Consider the following 22196-nt stretch of genomic DNA (forward strand, 5'->3'; position numbering starts at 1 on the left):
ATATAAACTGTTTATGTATTTTGTAACTTATATGATGTTATATTAGAATGTATTAAAACGGTACTGTCTTTGAAGCCATTTTTCTTGTTTTATTTTTTTTATGACATGTCTCAACTCGCAACCCGATGTTAATCTGCTCACTCGTTTTCAGTCAAACCAGCGAGTCGGTCACATTCAATTTTCTCTTTCTGGAAACAGTTTTGCATATCAAACTAAGCAGGTTTGATGGTTGAACGATTTCCATTTGTTGATTTCTAGCGCATAAGGCTAGAGCGCTTGAAGGCTAGAGTTAGCCTTCATGGTGGAAGAGCTAGAGACCTAGGTTACCCCCTACAATCTATCTGTAGATTGTGTGACATGTATGTCACACACCCACCTGTAAAGGGGTCCACTGAATATCAGTTCGCCTGTCAGTTAAATGCATAATTTGACAGCTCCGAACAACTGACAGGCTGATATCATCCGGCGAACTGGTAATGTGAGCCCATTTAGTTATTAAAGGGATTCGAGTTTTATCAGGTCAAAAACAACACCAAATAAAAATCAATATATTTAATGAGTCGTCGGCAAATAAACATTTTTAACAAATATTAACATCGATACACCTTACGCGGCGTCAATACAACCAATGACTACGTCATTATAATCTCTTAATTATAATCAACAATTATTCTCTATCCAAAATAAAACAACCATAAAAAATAATGAGACTAAATATGTGTCGCGAAAACAGAACGCGATCACGTGAAAATATATTGATTGATCACGTTAAAATATTATAAAATATATTGAGTCAATTTTGAAACTCAACTGACTTGAAACAGCACTAATATCGTCCTGAGCTAATTTATATTCACGCTAAAATGATGATTAATAACCTTTGGGACGCCAGGCGATCGCGATTATTTAAGCGAAATTGATCTTTACAGAGTCCCCTGTAAGTCCATATTGCATTGGCTAAGTTGTCGTCAGTACCCGTCGTTGGCGTCCTTGGCAAGACTCCTATGACGGACACAGCCGACCATGTGTAGCGGTCTAAAGGTTATCGTCTCGTTATATTTTCACGTGATAGTCCAATAATCCGATACCTAATAATTAAAAAGTTAATGATTTAAGAAAATGTACAGGAAATAAGGCACAAAGAAACGTTGACTAGTCGAGAAATCTAAACAAAACGGTAGACGTTCGTCTGACTAGACCACGCATATACGCGCTGCAGCTTGGAGGAGCGAGTATATATCTGTGATGGCTTTTACACCTTATATACCTACACCTAACATCTTTTGTAAGGTATGGGTCAAATGAACACCCAGCAAAAAGTAGAGCAAGCCTTATTAATGCGATTATTTAAAATCATATTCATGTATTAACGAAACTTTTATTTCTAGGTTAACCTAGAAAGAAATACAATAATGAATAATTTGAAAATATATTTTGTTTTCAAACTCATAAACTTTCGCTCACTCCAGCTGCATTTTACAACAATGATTTTGATTGAAATAACATAACTACCCAACTACATACTACATCATACAGTCCACTAAATATTTGGCAATTTCTATCATTAAATTAGGTACAAAACTTACATATAATATGTACCATATACCTATTATAGTCGTATTAAAATGCTCTTAGAAATAAGTATAAGATTTATATAGAAACTCGGTGGGACGTCATGTGTTTTAACGTTTAACTTACATAAATCTTATATACAAGTTATGTAGCACCGTTATGAACAACAGCTATATGTACTTTAATTATAATATATGCATTAAAATATTCTACATAGCTAAGAAGATTGAGCAGATTTTTGAACTGTACAGGTAAGGTATAAAATACAAATTTAAAGAGTTATACAGTAAATATCTCTATGTAAAATATGAACACTCAAAAATATAACTTTATATACTATTAGGTAAACAGTTTCGTGGAAAACCTCTGAAAACTTGAATAATCATCAGATAAACAAATCATACATTATAGACACAAATACACATTCTTATTTAATGTTTATTTATATTTCTTTAAGGGTTTACAGCTTTCTTTTCTATAACTTTCCATATACCTAAGGATTTTCTTCGATTATAAGATTTATAAGCCACAACTCGAGCAATATTTTAGGAGATACTGGCAACTCTGATAACAAGTGCTTGGCATTTGTTATAGGTGTTGCCACATTATTGCAAAATTATCTTTCATATTGTAGTCCCTGTTAAAAATTTACCAAGCAAAGCTTAGCTAGATCACACTATATAGTTGAAAGCATTTTGGAACATCGATATAACCTAAACCTTTATTTTTATCGGTTACACCCCTGACTTTTAAATAGAAAACATCTGGGAGACCGAGCTTTGCTCGGTAAACATATAAAAACTCAAAAATGCGCGTTTTCCCAGAGATAAGACCTAGCTAGATCGATTTATCGCCCCCGAAAACCCCCATATAGCAAATTTCATCGAAATCGAGAGCCGTTTCCGAGATCACCGAAATATATAAATAAACAAGAATTGCTCGTTCAAAGATAGATTATCTGGCAAATCAGCGCTGCCATTTTCATTGGTCGGTAGTCCAAGTTCTTCTCTATGAGATCACTTGTCGGTAAACACAACACCTCTCAAGTTGTTAACACAGTTCAGAAACAGCCGCTGTACCTATAGATCACTTGACAATGAACACAACATTGGTGTCCCTTTCCAATTGTTCCTCCAGCTGTTGGGCGGTGAGCCCGCCCTGGCAACACAGCTCGTCCAGACAAACTAGTCCGTTGTAGGTCCGGACGAGGGGTTGGCTGTGCTCGCTGGCCAGGGACGACGCGTCGTCGTGCATTGTGATTGGGTACTGTGGAGAAAGAAATTAGTTTTATGAGTAATGATGAATTAGTAGAGGAGTTTTGATAGCAAGTTACGATGACGGTTCATAGTTTTTGCCAGTTTTTGGGTGTATGAACTGTCAATTGAGAAAGCTTGAGTATGCAGAAGACAAAAAAGGGAAACCTGACAAGGTTTTTGGCTATATCTTATAAAGAGACCAGCTTCCACATTTTTGTGTACACCAGCTTCACCACATCGTTGTCACATGCCGAATCCAAATCCCATTGCTAATTAGCACAGGTCTCTCTTGGCATCAGCTAATAAATACTACATGGTTAACTGTAGAGCAGAGTAGATTAAAGAATATGATGGAAATATACGCTGCAGACGGGTACCTACCTAAACGAATAGAGAGACGGGCTAGTGGGAGTGGTAGGGCTCGCGTCTATTTACTTACTTCAAACACAACTTTACGTACCTTAATCTTATAGACACGGAGGATCACCAGGAGTCTCCGCTCGTCCACGGCCAGCTCCTGCGGCCGCACGCGCCGGCACAGGTCTCGCACGGTGCTGCCACCAGCGTACATGCGGAACAGGTCTGATACTATCGGGAGCTAGCTGTAATGTAGGCACCTTGTAGACGCGCCGGATCAGCCCCTCCAGCACACCGAACAGCACGAGCCTGCGCTCGTCCACGGCCAGCTCCTGCGGCCGCACGCGCCGGCACAGGTCTCGCACGGTGCTGCCGTACGTCATACCAGCGTACATGCGGAACAGGTCCGAAACTTTTGGGAGTTGGCGTGCTGTAATGTACAGAAAAACAATAAGTAAGTCATGTAGAGTCATTAGCAGAAGTTGCTAAGCGGGCGAGATGTTCAGAATGATATTGACGCGGCTTTATTGTTAAGAGAATACTTTTATTCTCTGTCAAGGTGATTTTGAACACCTCGCCCGCTTAGCAACTTCTGCTGCTGACTGTACTTCGGCTACTAAAACATTCTTCAAGAGAATTCCGTTTTCTGTCCATATGTCAGCGTCAGCGTCGTGTGAATTCTACCGCAGCGTTTTCGCCATGTCAGGCAGCAATAGATAGTTTGGGCGGCGAATGATGAAGCTAAATTTCGGATTTGAGTACCTAAAGTTGAACACACTATTTTCCAATGCGTAAAGAGAAAAATACTGAATACATAAAGGCGTCTATTTCGTCATTAATCCTGGTGCCAGCAGCCAGCAGCAGCTGCCGAGCAACTTATGCCCCATAAAGGAGGTATGTACTTACATGATCTCGCGCAGAATTCTACACACTGCCTCTGTAGGCCTGCACACCTAGTCAGCTGCCTTAACTTGGGCGTCGCACTGTACACCTGGAAAGCAAGAGAGATTCTAATGTTAAGCTACATACTCGTATAACAAGTGGCCTTAGACGCGGTTATCGCATACTATTTAATGATGACAAAGTGTTCTATCGAGAAGTGCTATTTAAAAGTGACGTGGGCTATGTCATGCATGTCGTTGCGCTATAGGTACTTAACTGAGTCAGTAAGGTTAGTCGGGCTTATCCGATGATTTTACGGCAGCATTGCTTCTTGTATTACTAGGTATATGAAAAGGTCTAAAGTAGTTATACATTTGCAACTTATTAAAACTCGTATTTATGTATTTGTATTGTATCACAGTATTAAGTCATTATAGGTTAGATTTTACAAGCCCCGGTAAAAACGGGCTTTTGTGTATGATAATCGTCGCCTAAATCTAAATTCTAAACTTACAGCACAGTACTGGAAGATGGGCACTAGAGTAACCACGCCGTAGTTGACAAGGTTCTTACCAAGCTGATTTCCACGTCCGACCTTTACCTTTGGTAAAGGTATACTTACAGCACAGTACTGGAAGATGGGCACCAGAATGGTTCTGACTAAGCTGATTTCACGTCCGTCAGAGCTGCGATCTCCGACACGTGGTTCAAACCTTTTGTAAAGGTGTACTTACAGCACAGTACTGGAAGATGGGCACTAGAGTGACCACGCCGTAGTAGACAAGGTTCTGGACACACGCCCAACCAAGCTGATCTCCACGTCCGTTAGTGCTGCGATCTTCGATACGCGGTTGAAACCTTTGGTAAAGGTGTACTTACAGCACAGTACTGGAAGATGGGCACTAGAGTGACCACGCCGTAGTAGACAAGGTTCTGGACACACGCGCGAACCAGGCTGATTTCCACGTCCGTTAGTGCTGCGATCTTCGACACGTGGTTGAACCCGTCGATGTACGGGAGGATCTGAAAATAAAAGAAATCTTTAGGATTGAACGTTGATTTGAATAGGTCATGAACTGTATACGGCGTAGAAATTAATACCTAACCTACTGACTTGATAAAAAACCTGTTAGTGCTTATCTGATAAATTATGGAAGGAGGATAGAAAAAAGGAAAGCAACTCGATGGGTTGTAGAGTCGATGTCGTGTTCCTGACGTAGTAAAGTGATTAGACTATTCAGAGAATGCATTGTGTTGGCGGTGAAAGATCTACATTTTGGTCTAACGAATCGGTTCCGAGCCTGGGGTTAAGTAGGCAAGGTGCTAGAGGTAGAAGCATATAATTATTTTAAATTCGTAGTAAAATGTGTATCAAATATTGTAAAGCATAGCGGTCAAACTTGTAGTTCTTGTAACATCCTTCTTTTAGGTCGGGGGCTATAAAAAGAAAAGCCTAACTTAGATTGAAATAGAAAGCGGACAGCGGACCTAAGATTTTGTTGTAATATAAAAACATTATAAAACGTTAATGATTAATGATGCCCGTTATACTACAGTCGTAAAATATGCTTAACGTTTCTCTAAACTCGTGCGTGATGCAGTTAGCAACAGTGCCGCGACAGCTGAGCGCGCGCGTGCTTCGATAAAACGATGACTGTTCTTTTATTAGACGCTTACGAATAATTGCGAAGAAAATGCTTACTCGTGCATTCTTTTTTTACAGACAACACAGGAAACTGAGTCTTATTATCAGTACAATGAAGGCTTACTCAAAACATTAAAAGTAGCTTTGGTACATGGAGCTTTTTTTAATATATAGTACAATTATTAAAAAACAAAATCAAAACAGAACACATCGAACCAAATTCATCGCATTTCCGTTTTTTGTCAATGCAGTCATGTTTGTATGAGACTTGATTGGATGCACATAAGATTTGGGACGTTTTATCCTAGACGCGCCGAATTAGAATTTCATAAGACATGGCACAAAAAAACCCCAGAATTCTGATTTTGGGGGATTTCGTGAACTATGTCACATTATACTTACCTACTAAACAAATAAATATACGGAAAGTGTATTTAAACATTTAAAGACGGGACGATTCCTTGAAATAAATTACACAAGTCGCAAAAGTTAAATTCAGTAAAATATAATAGTCAGTAGATTTCTCTACTAAACTAAAATGGTAGTGGAAAGAATGGTATCTAAGGACACCTACGCCTCACCGAGAAATGACATCAATACTACTCGTATATTATGTTATTATGAGTCCAGCTCTTATATTCGCAGAATATTATATTTCCTTTTAATTATTTAAGTTGAAATTTGGCACACATATGTAAGTTTGTGACCCAAAGCCCCCAACTTTTGATATGTTCACCTCCTAACGAGTCCAAAAAAGTTACTAAGTAAAAAATGTGTCCCAAGCATTTCCCTCTATAATATATCTTTCCGTTGCCTGATCTAAATGTAGTCAATATGATGGGTGCTGATGCTGAGAAAGGGGCGGCTACAAGGCTTGGGGCCTAGGGCGGCAAAGACTGCAAATCCGCCACTGTAAGCGACGATGTAAATATTCATTTCAGAGGGCCTACTGCAAACATTAAAACGCCGAAAAACGTTATTCACCTCTTTGTCGCTCGAGTATGCAAAAACGATAGAGAAGCAGATTAACGTTTTTCGATATTTGCATAGGCCCTTTGGCATTAATCCAATATAATAGCGTCGATGGACAAACATCGCTGATTTGATGGGGTCGTGTTGATTTCTAGTCTTCACTTTGTTATTGTTAGTACAGGCGGCAGCCATTTTAATCAGATAAATATCGTCAGAAGCATCCGTCGTACCATAGAGAAATATAGTAATACAAGAGTGCTCACTATACAGGGTGATTCCGGGGTCGTGGAGCAAGCGATCAAGGCATGATACACAAGCCCATACTGAACAACTTTTACTATGGGACCAACTCCGAAATCGCGAAAAAAAAAATTGGTAGTTTCATACATTTCGGCCGATCACATGTTGTCGTGTTCTATGGGAAGGCCAGTTTTTTTTCGCGATTTCGGATTTGGTCCCATAGTAAAGCCAGCGATCAAGGCATAATACAGTGATCGGCCGAAATGTATGAAACTACCAATTTTTTTTTCGCGATTTCGGAGTTGGTCCCATAGTAAAAGTTGTTCAGTATGGGCTTGTGTATCATGCCTTGATCGCTTGCTCCACGACCCCGGAATCACCCTGTATAAGTACTTGCACCTAATAAGGCCCAGTTTTAAAGCTTGCTCAATTTCGAAATTTCATACTTTTATAAGTGTAAATGAGTTTAAATTTCTCGCCCATGTTTGGTTAGTACCATAAACAAAATTGCAAGTTCATATCAAATATGAAAAAAATAAAAAATTAAATTAAAAGTGGGCCTTATTAGGCGCAAGTACCTTACATCAGTTTTGGTCCCAGAAATATTATTATTTCCCATAGCAACTTTCATAGTCGACATCAGTAGTAGTAGTACTGTCAAGTGACAATAGATGTAGCACCGACCTAATCTCAACAACATAAGACTTTCTACGAGAGTAGAGATACTACGAGTGTTGCAACTGACATACACTCAATAGCAGTTTGTGTTTGGAAGTATTTCTTACCAGTCCTATTCTCATTGTTGAGGGTCGTGATTACCAAAGACGCTTAACAGTGGTGTTAAGGTGGTGGTGTGGCGCAGGATAGGAGTGCCTGGAAAAAAGTGGTTCGCTCCACTCCTATCCTGCGCCATTTGCAGGCAAGCCTGGGCTACTGGGTACTGTATCATCCACAGGGTAGGCGCTTTTCCGCTACTTCTCTTCCCTTCTACATGACCGATCATTATCAATACCTCCCGACTATATCTTCGCGTTTGGTAATACCTATGTACCTAAAGAATTTTTTTATAGATTGTGTTCGGTTACCACGATAGTTACTCATGGCAGGATGTACAATTGTACATATTTAAAATTCATTACACGCGATATTATCCGTTTACATAAGTTTTATTTTAAAGAGAGTTTCGTTCAAACCACTGCAGGCAGATAACCATGAAACACACTCATAACTGCTTTGCTTATGTTTATTTTTATGTGACTTCTATACAATATTTTCCCGTTTTGGGTGAGGTTACTAACCTCAGGTTAGTAAAGTAGATTGTTTATGTAAATATTTTCACCGATTGGTACACTAATTTTTATAATACATACAGGCACATCATATAATGGATCCTCTTACCCATAGGTACTATAATATAATTCGCTTACCTATAGGCTGCGAGAATTCGTGCGAACTGTACATGATTTCGGTAAGTGTTTGATGTTTACCCATAGCCGGAGGGTTTCAGGGATAATACGGCCGGTCACAGTCACAGACGTGACATTTATTCCAATAAGCTCAAGAACGCTTGTGTTGTGGGTACCTACTCAGACAACGATATATGCTGTAATATACAAACACTTAAATAGGTATACCTATAGAAAACACCCATGACTCAGGAAGTCAGGAACAAATAAATGCCCTTACCGAGATTTGAACACTGCACAATTGGCGGCTGCATAGGCATGGTCACTACCAACTAGACTACTTTTCACTTATGTAATTAAATCTTTCATCTAAAAATCTAAAAGTGAGATAGAGGGCTTGGATATGGCATAACTTTCCACGATAGCTGGTGGGGTACGAGTATTGTTCCATTGCTTGCCGAAATCCGGTGAACCCAGGGCTGCCAGTACATAAATCTTGATTATACGATCCTGTGCCCGCAATTATACGAAATTCGATTGCATTATACGAGTGCAAAAAAAAACTATTATTTTAAATCGATTTCTCTTTTACTCCAATGACAGCGTAATAAGAGTGACAGAGAAAGATGCCCGCAATTTGCGAACTTGGATTTTCGAGGTTATAGCCCACGTTAGTCTACTAGTTAGTCTACCGCGAACCACGTTCAACGTGTTGCCTCTCTGTCACACTTACGTACGTATTTACAAGTGCGACAGAGAGGCAAGACGTCGAACGTGGTTCGCGGTAGGCCCTCTGATTGGCACACTGTTTTTTGAAGCATTGACAGTAGTTTGACATCGGTGTTTTTTTCGTATCCAATTATACCGATTGACCAACTATACGACATGTATACGAAAATAATTTCATTATACGAATTTCGTAGCCTATTATACGATCTGGCAGCCCTGGGTGAACCAGTAATAGCTGTTCTCTCCCATTATGTAGGTACAACATGTTGTATAATGTATAATGATAATTATTGTCTGAGTTCATACTGCAATGGCAATATACGGCTTGGCACGGCGCCGAACATGTGTCTTGGATGGCTAATCGCAATCCATATCAAGAGATCACATTCTCTAATTAACTGTTTATAAAATGGTTGCTCGTATGTATCGGTAAGGTATCGTTAACAGCCTGACAATTTTATCAAAGACGTTATACAATAGGTTTTTAAACAAGCTTCGATAATGTTGTCAATGCGGGCATGATAAGATAGGCTACAAGTGGGATCCTATCTCATCGCATAATAATTGATTGTCATAATGTAATGTTACGCATAAATCTCTTTTCGCATATTTTTTCTCCAGCTGAAACAGAAAGTGTTTTCGAAAATATTTTGCATAGGTTGTGTAGAACAGGGTAGGTTAGGTTAGGTTTGTGTTATATATAATTTTTCAAAGTTGTTAATATTTCCAGCACAATAACAATTATGCGAAATGAGTTTTATGCGTAACATTACATTAGGACAATCAATTATTATGCGACCCAATATGGACCCGCTACAAGTGCAATAAGAAAACAAAGTTTGTCAAGTAAACCGGGGCAGCAACTAATTAAATTTAGCGCTTAATTGCACGATCGTAAAGCGGAGAATCGGTGATCCTTTCCCGACTGTTCAGTGCCGTTCACTGACTCTTTTTGGTCCTGATTTTAATGACGTATTGACCAAATGTTCATGCCCTAGATTTTTAGGGAAGGCTGAAGTCCAGCATCCATTTATAACCGCCCATTGGTTGATATGAGGATGAGGTCTTATGATTGACGTAGGAATTTTCCATTCATCTTAATCTTCCTCGCGTTGTCCGGGCTTTTCTCCATGGCTCAACTAATCGCAGGAATTGGCGTAGTCACTAGTTTTTACGAAAGCACGTTGTTTTCCTTCACGAAAAGCGACTGTTAAATATCAAATAGTACATAATTTCCTAAAAACTTATTGGTACTAGCCGGCGTTTGAACCCGCGACCTCCGGATTGAAAGTCGCACGCTTTTACCGCAGGACCACCTGCACTTACGCTGGAATATTTCAATGTTCTACGAAAAATGTATGAAACTTGAGCGCCTTGTAAACTGACCGTTGCACAAATCAGCCATAAATACATCCATGTTCCACGTGTACAAACATATACAAGCACTATTTACAATGATAAACATTAGTATTGTATACAACGCCAGCGTGCAAACACGTGTTGATACTGCTGAAGGCTAAGGTCGAACTATTACCTATTTATAACGTGAAATTAGATACTTAGATGTCAATCAAGATGAGATATTATTATGGGAAAGTGGGTTAATGCTTCTACGCGAATTATATTTCATAGCAATAGCTGACAAAGCAAATGGAAAGACATTGTAAATGATTTTCTGACCGTGGAGCGAGGTAGTTTTATCACGAACAGGGTAAGAAAATAATGGCCTTACAACAGCGAAAAAGAGTGGAGTAGAGTTCCTTCCGAATTCAGGACTTCATCTAGGACAGACCCTTAATTCAGTTTGGTTAAGTCGGAACAAAACGTTTGCATTTGGGTGTTGCCACTTTTAGACCGACACTTTACAAGTCTCTGGCGTTAACATGTCTTTGTCATCACAGGAAATCGCGTTTTCAATTGAATGTCTAAATATTTAGATCTATCAGAGAGCAAATCGCTTGCTGATTTAATGTAAAATGGGAAATTTTCGATTGAAGTTTAAATGTGGGTGTGATAGTTGACGAATCACCACTATTTTTGACACACCTTGTAGGTATTTAAGTGAATGTAAACAAACAAAAACAAACCGTCATGTCTCGGTCATTTCAGCCTATGAGTCCTATGACTGATGGGTAAATCTATGGCGTAATGATTGAAAAACACGTTTTTTGTGTCAACAAACTATTAATAAAAGTTGTATACAAAGTAAAGTACAAAAATGTTATCTAACGTCATGGATCTATACGAACAGACGTTTCGAGACTTGACAACGGCTATTCTCTCAAGTGTTTAGCTTTGAATAAATAATGAAACATCCTTGAGTATCAAATGTTATACTTATCTACGTACAGTATACAAGCTAAGTGAGCATCGTAGGTAATAGTTATATGAAGATTAGATAAACAATGTTGCCGATGCAAGACGTTGCATCGCCACGTGCACGCGAAACGCCAAGGTCAAACGCGAGAGTCCCAGGAGACTCGAGTTACAACGGATTAATTATATTAATTGGCAGAATACATTTAGGGGTATAGCGAGCTACAAAATCATATGGCGACCATTTTAAATGAATTTACTTGTGTGTGGCAAAGTGGCCATGTAATTTTGCGGCTGAATCTGTTACAAAAATGGTCCAACCGAAGACAATCATCGAGATTAATTGTGACGTTCCACGGCAAAAGGTACCTTATGGCGGCTGGCGCTTAGCTGGCTAGCTGGCATAGCGCCGCAATAATATTGGAGCGGCGTTAATAATAGCGTAAGCGCCAACCGCCACAAGGTACCTTTACTCGTGGAACGTCACAATTACATTTGTTTTCGAGTTACATGTAAGGGTACATAAACAATGTTGCATGTGCATTGTGCATTCTAAAGACGATACACCGACACGTGTTTGCCATCGCCAAGGTCGACGGCGAAAGCCCCGGAGACTCAAGTTACACCAGTACATTTATTTTCAGAATATAAGTAAGGATACATAAACAATGTGGCATGTGCATTGTAAATACGTTGCATCGACACGTGTTTGTTGTGAAAGTCTCAGTGACTCAAATTACAGCAGATTATGAGAAGATTGAGATGACAAGGGCTCTGGCGAAAACCATTGATATGTATAAACTTTATTTTTATTTATTTATTTTAATTTTATTGCACAAACAAAGAAAAATGTACAAATGGTGGACTAGATGTGATTTACGTGCTTTTTATTTTGTATCGTAAGTATTTGTTGTTACGTTAGATTTGGATAAAATTTGGCTGGTCTGAGGAGCTTCTAATTTTGTTCCGATTAATTTTCCGTTGAGTTACGGAAACACCATACGTTTTCGTAACCCAAAGGAAGATTTTAAGACATACTGTAAAATTGCGTTTATATTGTACAGAATAGGAAACTATGTATCCACCTATATTTTCCGAAATCTATAGACAAAAAAATTCAACAGCTAAATTAAATCGGCCCAGATAATATAATACAAGTTTGATTACCCCAATTCATCCAACCGATCTGCTAAAATGGTACAAAGGCAGGATGATTGGGTAGTAAATTGGCCAATCAAATTGTCAATTCAGTCCATTATTGGGATATAAAAGCACACTTACCTAATATGGGACAGTATCGAGTGGGGTAATATAATTTTTACATCAGCATATCTTTAATAATTTTAACAAACGTTTACGTTTGTGTATAGCGAAAGGAGAATATTTTGAAAATAATACTTTTTGTTTTAGTTAAATGATTATAATTTTAATTATTAATAATATTTTGTAAAAAACTTGTACGAAAAATATTTGTAATATTTTTTATCAACATTTTTTGGGCCATATTAAATATATTAAAAACGGGTCACTCACGTATTTTAAGTCGAAAAACGCTCGACATTCGACATGTTTCACTCCGTACCGAGGAGTGTCGTCAGGAGCTTGCGTTTACAAACTTAAAATACTTGAGTGACCCGTTTTTAATATATTTAATATGTCTGAATCTCACGGAAGTTTTGTTATTAAACTTTTTTGGGCCAACCTGTATCTAAGTACTGTAATTTGTATTGTATAGGTACTCGTAGCTATACAAAAAATAACTGACATTCTGATCATTTAATCAGATTGCGGAGGAGTATAAAATCTGTATCCAAAGCCAATTTCTATAAAATCGTTAGGTAGGTACGTAGAGCTAGTTTATTTATGATAAATTACGATGCTTTTACTACAGTTAATCAACAATATCATAATAACCTACCTAGTTAGTACCCACTTACCAGTAAACAAATGATATCATATCTTAACAAATATAAATACGAATATTACATCTGCACCTAATAAATTATATGTACTTTACGACTAATAAGAATCTACATGTCCATGTGTTTCACATACATGTGATAAATAAAACATAATATGAACATACACCGCATGCGGATTTCAAAGTAACACAACTCGCCAATTGAAAATAGTGTTTATCGCGTCGATATAAGGTCGATAGCACTCGATTATACTAATATCATATTATTAACTTTTTTGTTTACACGGACATTAATTATTAGATCCATAAGTATTTAATTACATAACATAACACATTATAATTAACAACTTGATCAGATAAAAGTTACATTTTGCACGGTAACGCAGCAGAAAACAGGCAAAATTGGCGTGTCCCTGATTTTTGTATGGGAAAAACTTTTATTCTGCTGCGTTAGGGCCACTTGCACCATCCCACTAACCCGGGGTTAAGTGTTTTAACCGTCAACCCAGTGTCAAATTGTACTGGTAACTATGGTAACTCCAGTTTTAACCGGTTAACCCCGGGTTAGTGGAATGGTGCAAGTGGCTCTTAGGGAGTCTAGGGACACGAAATCAAATGTTATAAAAGTTTATTCCCCCTTAAATGTAGTTTACAGGTGTATTGAACTCATAATATCAATGCCCTAAAACATCAAACTATCAACAAAAAATCAAATTTTGACCATAAAACTACCGACTCTACCGAGAGACTAAAACACATCAAAATTATTTTAAACAGTTACTCACCTAATACCGCCCCCGTATAAACTAATAAACCCATTTAAAGTTAAAAAAATACTGTTTCTAGATGCGGAAGAGATTTAAAGGTATAAAAACCAAGCAAAGTTAATGGTTTACATATCCTCGTATTTGCATATGTAAGTAGCATCCGTATTTTGCGTTCCCTGGGGAAATACGACTATGCCCGGGAGACGCTGCCGTAGCAGATTTTTAATAAAACACAATGTATTCAAGCAATCATCCGGCTGGGTATTCTGTACTCATTGTTAGCGCGAGTGTAGGCGAGTACATATTACCAGAAAATAACAAAAGTGAAATTTATTCATTTCATCCCTGGATATTTAAAATTCATTAGGCCTTTTATACGATGTGTTTTCTTTTGTGCAATAAAGGTTATGGCGTTAATCATAAACGCGTTACTGACCTGAATTATTTAGCTGTGAATAGGGAATGCAATAACCGGCCAAACTTCATAACCGGTTTCGGTTACGGTTATGCCCGAAAAATAACCGAATATCGGTTTCGGTTATTTTTGACGAAAAATTATAAATTTAGAGTTAAGTAATTAAAAAAATACAAAAATCTTTATTTTAGTACCTACAGTATTAGGGAATGTGAGTAAAAGTCTTCGTTTTTTGATAAAACACATCAGATACAGTAAATTTAAAATATGACCTTGGACGTGATACAATCTATACATATAATAAAGCTGTAGAGGGTCGAAAGTCTGTACATGGAAGATATTTGAAAAAAAGTTGGCTTGGGATACTTAAAATCGATAACAGAACACGTTCCAACAATTTTTAGAACTTTTGTCTGTTTATCTGTTTGTCTGTTTATTTGAACGCGCATCACGTGAAAACGGCTGAACGGATTTTGATGGAAACATTACTAATCTGTCGAGAAAATCTCCGGCCAGGTTATAGGCTATAAAAATTTAACCCCTAAAAGGGGGGGTAGCCACAACACTCGCTTGATTTAAGTTTGCCCCTGAATCTTATGGCGCTACTTAGGAAGGAGGGGCAAACTTTTTTCAAATATGTGTTACCACTATTGAGTACCCTGGTAAACTAACAGATGGCGCAGAATTTAAAACGTAGTGACATGAATAAGCCACCGAGGAAGGATTTTGCCAAATTAATGAGGGGGTACGGATATCAACAAATTTAATGGCTACAAATATAATGACCACCAAAAAATACTTTGGTACCCTAAATAAAAAAATCATGCTTACCAAAAAAAATTACTGAACACCAAAAAAATAAGCCCTAAAAATACAAAAGTACCACCATTTTAATTACGACTGCACTTCAAATTGTATTCAAATACCAAATATATTGAATGATCACCAAAAATCATTAATGATCACCAAATCTTGAAGACCAAATTAATGCGATATTTTCACCTAAATAAACCACTATGATTACCAAAAAATTTATACGTATTACCAAATAAAGTAAACTGATGCCAAAATTACTAGCCCCTCCCGCTCAACCCCCCGTAGCCCGCACCGCATACCTGATCCTAATCTACTTTTCTAGTAGCATTTCGTTATGCTGCTAGAAAAGTAAGTTGAATTGCTATCAGTTAAGTGGGTTAGGTTAGGTTAGCACTGCGACCCTTACAGAAACGAAATGGTACTAGAAAGGTAGGTTAGGTTAAGTTTCAACTGCTACCCATACAGATACGAAATGCTACTAGAAAAGTGAGTTAGGTTAGGTTTGAACTGCGACCTTTACAGAAACGAAATGCTACTAGAAAAGTGGGTTAGGTTAGGTTTGAACTAAGACCCTTGCAGAAAAGAAATGCTACTAGAAAAGTGGGTTAGGTTAGGTTTGAACTGCGACCCTTACAGAAAAGAAATGTTACTAGAAAAGTGGGTTAGGTTAGGTTTGAACTGTGACCTTTACAGAAACGAAATGCTACTAGAAAAGTGGGTTAGGTTAGGTTTGAACTGCGACCCTTGCAGAAAAGAAATGCTACTAGAAAAGTGGGTTAGGTTAGGTTTGAACTGCGGCCCTTACAGAAAAGAAATGTTACTAGAAAAGTGGGTTAGGTTAGGTTTGAACTGTGACCTTTACATAAACGAAATGCTACTAGAAAAGTGGGTTAGATTAGGTTTGAACTGCGGCCCTTACAGAAACGAAATGCTACTAGAAAAGTGGGTTAGGTTAGGTTAGAACTGCGAATGTTACAGAAATAAAATGCTACTAGAAAAAGGTGACGAAGTGGATTAATTAATTTAATAGGATAACGATATATTAAATATTTTTAATTAAAATGTGGTTACAATTATGGTGGTCATTTACTATTTTTGGGTTTACAGTGATTATTTTGGAGTCATTTGCTTTAATAGGATAGCAAGATTAAAAAATTTGGTTATCATTTTACATTAAAATGGAGTTCAAATTTTGGTGGTCATTTACTATTTTTGGGTTTACAATGATTATTTTGGTGTCATTTTCTTTAATAGGATAGCAAGATGTAAAAATTTGGTTATCATTTCACATTAAAATGGGGTTTGAAATTTGGTAATCATTTACTATTTTTGGGTTAATAATGATTAGTTTGGTGTCATTTCCTTTAAAAGGATAGTAAAATGTAATAAAATTGGTAATCATTTCACATTAAAATGGTGTTATAATTTTGGTGATCATTCATTATTTTAGGGTGGTAAAATAGATTTTTTTGGTATTAAATTTTATTAAATCTGGTGATCAGTTAAATAGCAGCCAAATTTAATTGAATAATTATGTTGATTTAATTAATACAACAAAATTAAACGACAGTAAATTAATTGCCCTTCATTGCACAGTGCCATCTTTTTCAGGACTGCCCAAAAAAAGACAGAGAGAGTGTATTATGTATTTTCAGCGTTCGTGTTTGTATGTATAGGTATATATTTATTTATGTGAGTTTCTTTATTCTTCCTTAAATTCTGAATGCCTTAACCGATTTAGACGTACATACATAATTAGAATCCTTACGTCATCCCGGGTGAGGCTATGTGACGTCATTACCAAACCAATATGGCGGACTTAATACGCCATATTACGCAACCTTTAGAAAAAATATCGTGCAAACCTCATCGCATCTCCCATGCTCAAAGCGTCGGGAGTAGCCCGACATACATGGCGTGCTGTACGTGTTCCAAAGCCGGGCGCCTCCGGCGCCCGCATGCTAAAAGTGTCGGTCGCAGCCCTCATACAAAAATGTCGGGCGTAGTCCGACGTACGTGGCGCACTGTACGCGTTCCAAAGCCGGGCGCCTTAGGCGCCCGCATGCTAAAAGTGTCGGTCGTAGACCGAAGTACGTGACACGCTGTACGCGTTCCAAAGCTGGGCGCCTTCGGCGCTCCATACTAAGGGTCAAGCGTAGACCGACGTACGTGACACATTGCACGCGTTCCAAAGCCGGGCGCCTTCGGCGCCCTCATACTCAAAGCGTCGGGCGTAACCCGTACCCCAGCAAACATTTTAAGTATTTTTTCCTAGGCTCGAAGAAGATTTTACCAATTTAAGTGAAAATTACGTCCTAAGTCACCAATTATTTTACGTATTGTACACTTTTACTTCCAAGTCAAAATATAGGGATAATAAAACGTAAATTTCACTTCATAAATACACCATGAAGTCAGGGACTTAGGGGTTGAAAATAAGGCAAAATATTAGGTAAAATTAACCTTAAACCCTGACCAATAGGTCAAATCTACTAATAAGGTATTTTAGGTGTATTTGCGACGTAATTATTACTTATACGGGGACTATGAAGTCACGGACTTAATGGTTGAAAATAAGTCGTATTACTAGGTAAAATTAACTTCGTACCCTGACCAATAGGTCAAATATACTAATAAGGCCTTTTAGGTGTATATGTGACGTAATTATTTCTTATACGGAGACCATGAAGTCAGGGACTTAATGGTTGAAAATCTGTCGAAATATTAGGTAATATTAACTTCGAACCCTGACCAATAGGTCAAATGTACTAATAAGGCATTTTAGGTGTATATGCGACGTAATTATTTCTTATACGGGGACCATGAAGTCAGGGACTTAATGGTTGAAAATAAGTCGAAATATTAGGTAAAATTAACTGCAAAGGCTGACCAATAGGTCAAATGTACTAATAAGACATTTTAGGTGTATTTGCGACGTAATTATTTCTTATACGGAGACCTTTAGGTCGTCGATTTTATGTCGATTTAGCTACTAATTTTAGGTAAATGTTACTTAAAATAGATACCAAATTGCGACCATATAGTTAAAATCACTTGTAAAGTACTATCAATACCATAAGGTAGTGCCGCCATTTTCTTTCATTATAACGAGATGCTAAATATGAAATTGCATAATTTAAGTTAGTTATATCTTGAATGGTGCCATCGCACGGTACTTCATTGTGCTAATATTCAAAATAAAACAATATTTTTGATCAAGTCAATACACTCACACACACAAATATTCAATTACAACACTCAATTACAAGCAAATATATGCATTTTGATTTTATAAAATGTTGAAAACTTAAATATTTCAAAAGCCCATCGATAGTTTTGTATGTAAACCTAACATACTGCACGAAAAAAATTTCTGTGCACTAGATTTCATCGTTCTTCATCAGCGTAATCGGCCTAAATTATTTTACATGACTTAGTGGCCGCCATTATCATTGCACAACTTAAAGTTGTTTTCTTGTTAGACATTTTGTTTCTGAGTGAAAAGAATATATAAGCGTAATGTTTGTGTCTCTTTTTCTCTTCATCGCGTCTCATCTAAATATTGCCTCGCAGAGTAATTATATGGATAAAAATATGTCGCCATCACGTCTAAAGGTGGTAAAGAATACCAAATTAGTACATTTTCACTACGCGGCACGTCGTGGCGACGTCGAATCCACGTCGGAAACATGACCTAGTGTTGACCTAATGGTTGTAATCACTAATTTACCGTCAATAAATACGTCGCCGGCACGTGCGTTTTTTCCCCATTTATGTCGACTCGACGTGCCCACGACGTCGATTCGACGTGCCTCATTTTGGTCTCCTAAATTGTGCGACCTAAAATAGGTGCCTTTTTCGGAATATCGACCAAAAATGTTTGCTGGGACGTGGCTCACTGTACGCGTTCCAAAGCCGGGCGCCTTCGCCTCATACTAAAAGAGTCATGCGTAGCCCGACGTAGATATGTGGCGCGCTGCACGCGGTCTAAAGCCAGGCGACTTCGACTTTCTTATAAAAAAATGTCGGGCGTAGCCCGACGTACGTGACACGCCGTACGCTTGCCAAAGCCGGGCGCCGAAAGCGCCCTCATAGTCAAACCTTCGGACGTAATCCGACGTACGTGGCGCGCTGTACGCGTTAAAGCCGGGCGTCTTCGGCGCCCTCATACTAAAAGAATCTGGCGTAGCCCGACGTACGTGGAGCGCTCCACCCGGTCCAAAGCCAGGCGACTTCATCTTTCTCATACTAAAATAGACGTACGTGACACGCTGTATGGTTACCAAAGCCGGGCGCCTTCGGCGCCCTCATACTAAAAGAGTCGGACGTAGCCCTGACGTACGTGGCTCACTGTACGCGTTCCAAAGTCGTTCGCCTTCGCCTCATACTAAAAGAGTCATGCGTAGCCCGACGTAGATATGTAGCGCGCTGCACGCGGTCCAAAGCCAGGCGACTTCGACTTTCTTATACAAAAATGTCGGGCGTAGGCGCCCTCATAGTCAAACCTTCGGACGTAATCCGACGTACGTGGCGCGCTGTACGCGTTAAAGCCGGACGTCTTCGGCGCCCTCATACTAAAAGAATCTGGCGTAGCCCGACGTACGTGGAGCTCTCCACCTGGTCCAAAGCCAGGCGACTTCATCTTTCTCATACTAAAAGAGACGTACGTGACACGCTGTATGTTTACCAAAGCCGGGCGCCTTCGGCGCCCTCATACTGAAAGAGTCGGGCGTAGACCGACGTACGTGACACACTGTACGCGTTCCAAAGCCGGGCGCCTTCGGCGCCCTCATACTCAAAGCGTCGGGAGTAGCCCGACGTACGTGACACGCTGTACGCGTTCCAAAGCTAGGCGTCTTCGGCGCTCCATACTAAGAGTCGTGATACGCTGTACGCTTGCCAAAGTTGGGCGCCGAAGGCATTCTCAAACTCAAAGCTCATACACAAAGCCCGATGGCGTCCTTATGCGCAAACCGTCGGGCGTAGGCCGACGTACGTGACGCGCTGTACGCGTTTCAAAGGCGGGCGCCGAATAAAAGTGTCGGGCGTAGACCGACGTAATACTTAACACGCTGTACGCGTACCAAAGCCGGGCGCCTCCGGCGCCCTCATACTCAAAGCGTCAGGCGCAACCCGACGTACGTGACACGCTGTACGCTTGCCAAAGTTGTCAACTCTCTCTCATTCTCAAAGCGTCGGGAGTAGCCCCACGTACGTGGCGCGCTGTACGCATTCTAAAGCCGGGCGCCTTCGGCGTCCTCATATTCAAAGCGTCGGGCGCAACCCGACGTACGTGACAGCCAAAGTTGGGCGCCGAAGGCACCCTCATACTCAAAGCGTCGGGCTAAGCCCGACGCACGTGGCGCGCTATACGCATTCCAAAGCTAGGCGACTTCGACTTTCTCATACTAAAAGAGTCGGGCGTAGTCGGACTACTACAAATCGCGCTCTAAAAAGTATGAAACAATAAGATAGAATTCTTATCAGAAATTATCATACAGGAAATTATAAATGTAATTTTTTAAACAAAATAATACAGCGTAATATAATTTACTATTTTTTATATATTTAAAAGCTTATCTGACACAACCCGAATTCCACGCGGGCGGAGCCGCGGGCACAGCTAGTATTCAATAAAAATATTTCATAAATAAGGAAAGTAAACTTGGTAGGTATATTTTTGTTATTAAAATCCACGAAAGACAAAAATCTAGACACGCGGCAGCGTGTCAAGCCAAGTTCAAGCAAAGGAACTGGCTAGCCAGCGCCAAGTGTAATATTACACGAACCACTTGGTGCCACTTTTGACCCTTCTATAACTCAAAACATCTTTGACGTAAACACATAAAACTACGTGTGTTTAATTATATCCATATGGATATCTAGAAGCCCAAATTTCATGAAGCTAGCTCAAACGGTTCTAAAGGTATGAAGGTCAAAAAGTCGTAAATTTTAAGACTGACTTATGACTTATAGTACCTACCTAAACCTAACCTACTTCCAGATGACCTAGAAGGATGAAATTTGGAATCCAGCTTGGTTATTGTGTGTAACCGTAGGAAAAAATCTAAAAATAAAATAAAGTTAAAAAATAGGGGGGGTCCCCATACAAAAAAACCATTTTTTATTGGGACTGACATATAAGTACCTAAACCTAACCTACTTCCAGATGACCTAGAAGGATGAAATTTGGAATCCAGCTCGGTTATTGTGTGTAACCGTAGGAAAAAATCTAAAAATAAAATAAAGTTTAAAAATTGGGGGGGTCCCCATACAAAAAAAAAACATTTTTTATTGGGACTGACATATACTTAAGTACCTAAACCTAACCTACTTCCAGATGACCTAGAAGGATGAAATTTGGAATCCAGCTCGGTTATTGTGTGTAAGCGTAGGAAAAAATCTAAAAATAAAAAAAAGTTAAAAAATAGGGGGGGTCCCCATACAAAAAAATATTTTTTTATTGTAGCGTTGGAACCGATACAAGCAGATATTTGAAACTACCCCAATATATGTATTATTATATTTGCTATATTAAAATAAAGTTTAGTCAAAAAATAAGTGGTGTCCCCATACAAAAAACTTGTAATACGCTCTAAACAACCGGCCAACGGTGTGTCGTCGGCGGCGCGCGGCACCACATAATTATACAAACAGAAGTAAAAACCATACAGCGGAAACACAAGAAAAAACATTAAATCTCAATACCTGCCTAGTTTTCTTTACAAAAAGTATTGATATCCCACCAAAAACATAAATGTAAAAAAGGAGAGCCAAGTTCAATACAAAAATTATGCTTGGCTGTGGGGCTCGCCGCAAAAAGAATGGAGATCTAAATGAGTGCCACTGCCAAGTTCTATGCAAAATCCAAATATGTATTTATAGGAACAAAATAACATTAT

The 22196-nt window shown here is 38.8% G+C and overlaps 1 protein-coding gene across 1 annotated transcript in view; it reads right to left on the reverse strand.

The window, feature by feature from the left end:
• Positions 1 to 537: 537 nt before the first annotated feature.
• The window catches only part of LOC134670016 (GATOR1 complex protein NPRL2-like), a 54977-nt gene continuing 33318 nt past the window's right edge, over positions 538 to 22196 (reverse strand). Inside the window, exons 2-5 of the mRNA XM_063527684.1 lie at positions 4947 to 5090; positions 4092 to 4176; positions 3446 to 3615; positions 538 to 2838 (exon numbers count right to left, since the gene is read on the reverse strand). Of these exons, the coding sequence (XP_063383754.1) occupies positions 2659 to 2838; positions 3446 to 3615; positions 4092 to 4176; positions 4947 to 5090 (579 nt within the window). The 3' untranslated portion in view covers positions 538 to 2658. The remainder of the gene's footprint in view (positions 2839 to 3445; positions 3616 to 4091; positions 4177 to 4946; positions 5091 to 22196) is intronic.

This window comes from Cydia fagiglandana, chromosome 13 (assembly GCF_963556715.1).
Source record: "Cydia fagiglandana chromosome 13, ilCydFagi1.1, whole genome shotgun sequence".
Taxonomy (NCBI): domain Eukaryota; kingdom Metazoa; phylum Arthropoda; class Insecta; order Lepidoptera; family Tortricidae; genus Cydia; species Cydia fagiglandana.